Source organism: Mesitornis unicolor, unplaced genomic scaffold (genome assembly GCF_000695765.1).
Source record: "Mesitornis unicolor isolate BGI_N332 unplaced genomic scaffold, ASM69576v1 scaffold35307, whole genome shotgun sequence".
NCBI classification, from domain to species: Eukaryota; Metazoa; Chordata; class Aves; order Mesitornithiformes; family Mesitornithidae; genus Mesitornis; species Mesitornis unicolor.
In genome coordinates this window covers 1,441-2,942 of record NW_010194959.1, presented here as the reverse complement: position 1 = coordinate 2,942, position 1,502 = coordinate 1,441, and the positions used below count along the sequence as shown (strand labels likewise).

The window sequence follows — 1,502 nt, the reverse complement described above, 5'->3', positions numbered from 1 at the left end:
ACCCCAGGGCAAGGGTTGGGGCATACGCTCCAGCCCTACACAGCACTCGCAGGCCCCAGGCTTGCTGGGGTGGTGCAGGGCATGGGGATGTGTCCGTGCCTGGCGTCATTGCCCACTCTCACCCTCTGGTTCCCGCCCGCCAGGTGCCTTCATGTTCCCCTACTTCATCATGTTGGTGTTTTGCGGCATCCCCCTCTTCTTCATGGAGCTCTCCTTCGGGCAGTTCGCCAGCCAGGGCTGCCTCGGCGTCTGGAGGGTCAGCCCCATGTTCAAAGGTAAGGGGCTGCCTGTCCCCACCGGCACACGCTGCCGCGGGGTGCCTGCTGGCACCGACCGCATCTCATGGTACAGGCCCTGTTGCACCCTGTGTGTCCCCTGTGCGGGCACCTCTGGCACGTCGCATGGCCCTGCACACCTTGCACATGCGTCACTGCCTGCATTGCACGGGACCCCTGTGCGCACACCCGCCCTGGGCTGCACACACAGCCCGCCTGGTGTCCCCTGCATGCATCTCACACGTCCTCACACCCGCAGTGCATCTGTGCACACCCCAGCCCCGCACTGGCATCCACTGCAGACATTACACATGCATCCCTGCACACGCCACACGTGTCCCTGACGTGTCCCTCTTGCAGAGGCCACTTGTGTCCCCTGAATGCGCTGTATGTCCCCATGGCCCCTCTGGCTGTGGGCTCTCCCATCACTTTAGGCAGTGGGTGATGTGCCCACATTCATGGGTGCTGGCTCTGCCACAGCTGGGCCCTGCTCCGGGTGCCCCTCCTGGCACATGGGTGGGCTCCCACGCCTGCTCGCTGCCTGCTGGGTGACGTGCCCATGTGTCACAGCTGAGCGTGGGCAGCCTGTGCACACTCCTACGTGCTCAGCACCGTGGTGTGCTCAGCCTGTGTTTCCCTCTGCTTGCGTGGCCTCTGTCGTGTGCCACCACGTAGCTGCAACCCTAAAGTCACCACAGCCAGGAGACACCTCCACCCAGTGGCTCTCCAGGGCTGCAGACCCCAAGGGTTGTGTCCCAGAGGTCCCTCAGCACCAACGGGCTTGCTTGAAGGGAGAGGATCCCATGCACCTGGTGCCATGGCCACTCACACTGCGTGCTGCGGGCCGTGCCGCACCGTGCCGCACCGTGCCACTCACCCCTCCCCGGTGCTGTTCCCAGGCGTGGGCTACGGGATGATGGTGGTGTCCACGTACATCGGGATCTACTACAACGTGGTGATCTGTATTGCCTTCTACTACTTCTTTGTGTCCATGACGCGCGTGCTGCCCTGGACGTACTGCAGCAACCCCTGGAACACGCCCGACTGCGTGGGGGTGCTGGACGGGAACGCCGCCCTCAACCTCACCCGCCTCCTCAACACCACCCAGAAGCGCACCAGCCCCAGCGAGGAGTACTGGAGGTACCGGGGCTGGGGTACAGGGGAGGTGGTGGCGGTGACGGTGATGGTGGCGGTGGGGCCTCGCTGACTCCAGCTGCCTCCCGCGCA

At 64.6% G+C, this 1,502-nt stretch overlaps 1 protein-coding gene across 1 annotated transcript in view; it reads left to right on the top strand.

The window, feature by feature from the left end:
• Positions 1-143: 143 nt before the first annotated feature.
• Positions 144-1,502, top strand: part of SLC6A9 (solute carrier family 6 (neurotransmitter transporter, glycine), member 9) — a gene marked incomplete at both ends in the record, with an annotated part of 2,481 nt that continues 1,122 nt past the window's right edge. The window contains 3 exons of the mRNA XM_010187968.1: positions 144-275; positions 1,175-1,429; positions 1,489-1,502. The exon at positions 1,489-1,502 is cut by the window's right edge and continues 123 nt beyond it. Of these exons, the coding sequence (XP_010186270.1) occupies positions 144-275; positions 1,175-1,429; positions 1,489-1,502 (401 nt within the window). The remainder of the gene's footprint in view (positions 276-1,174; positions 1,430-1,488) is intronic.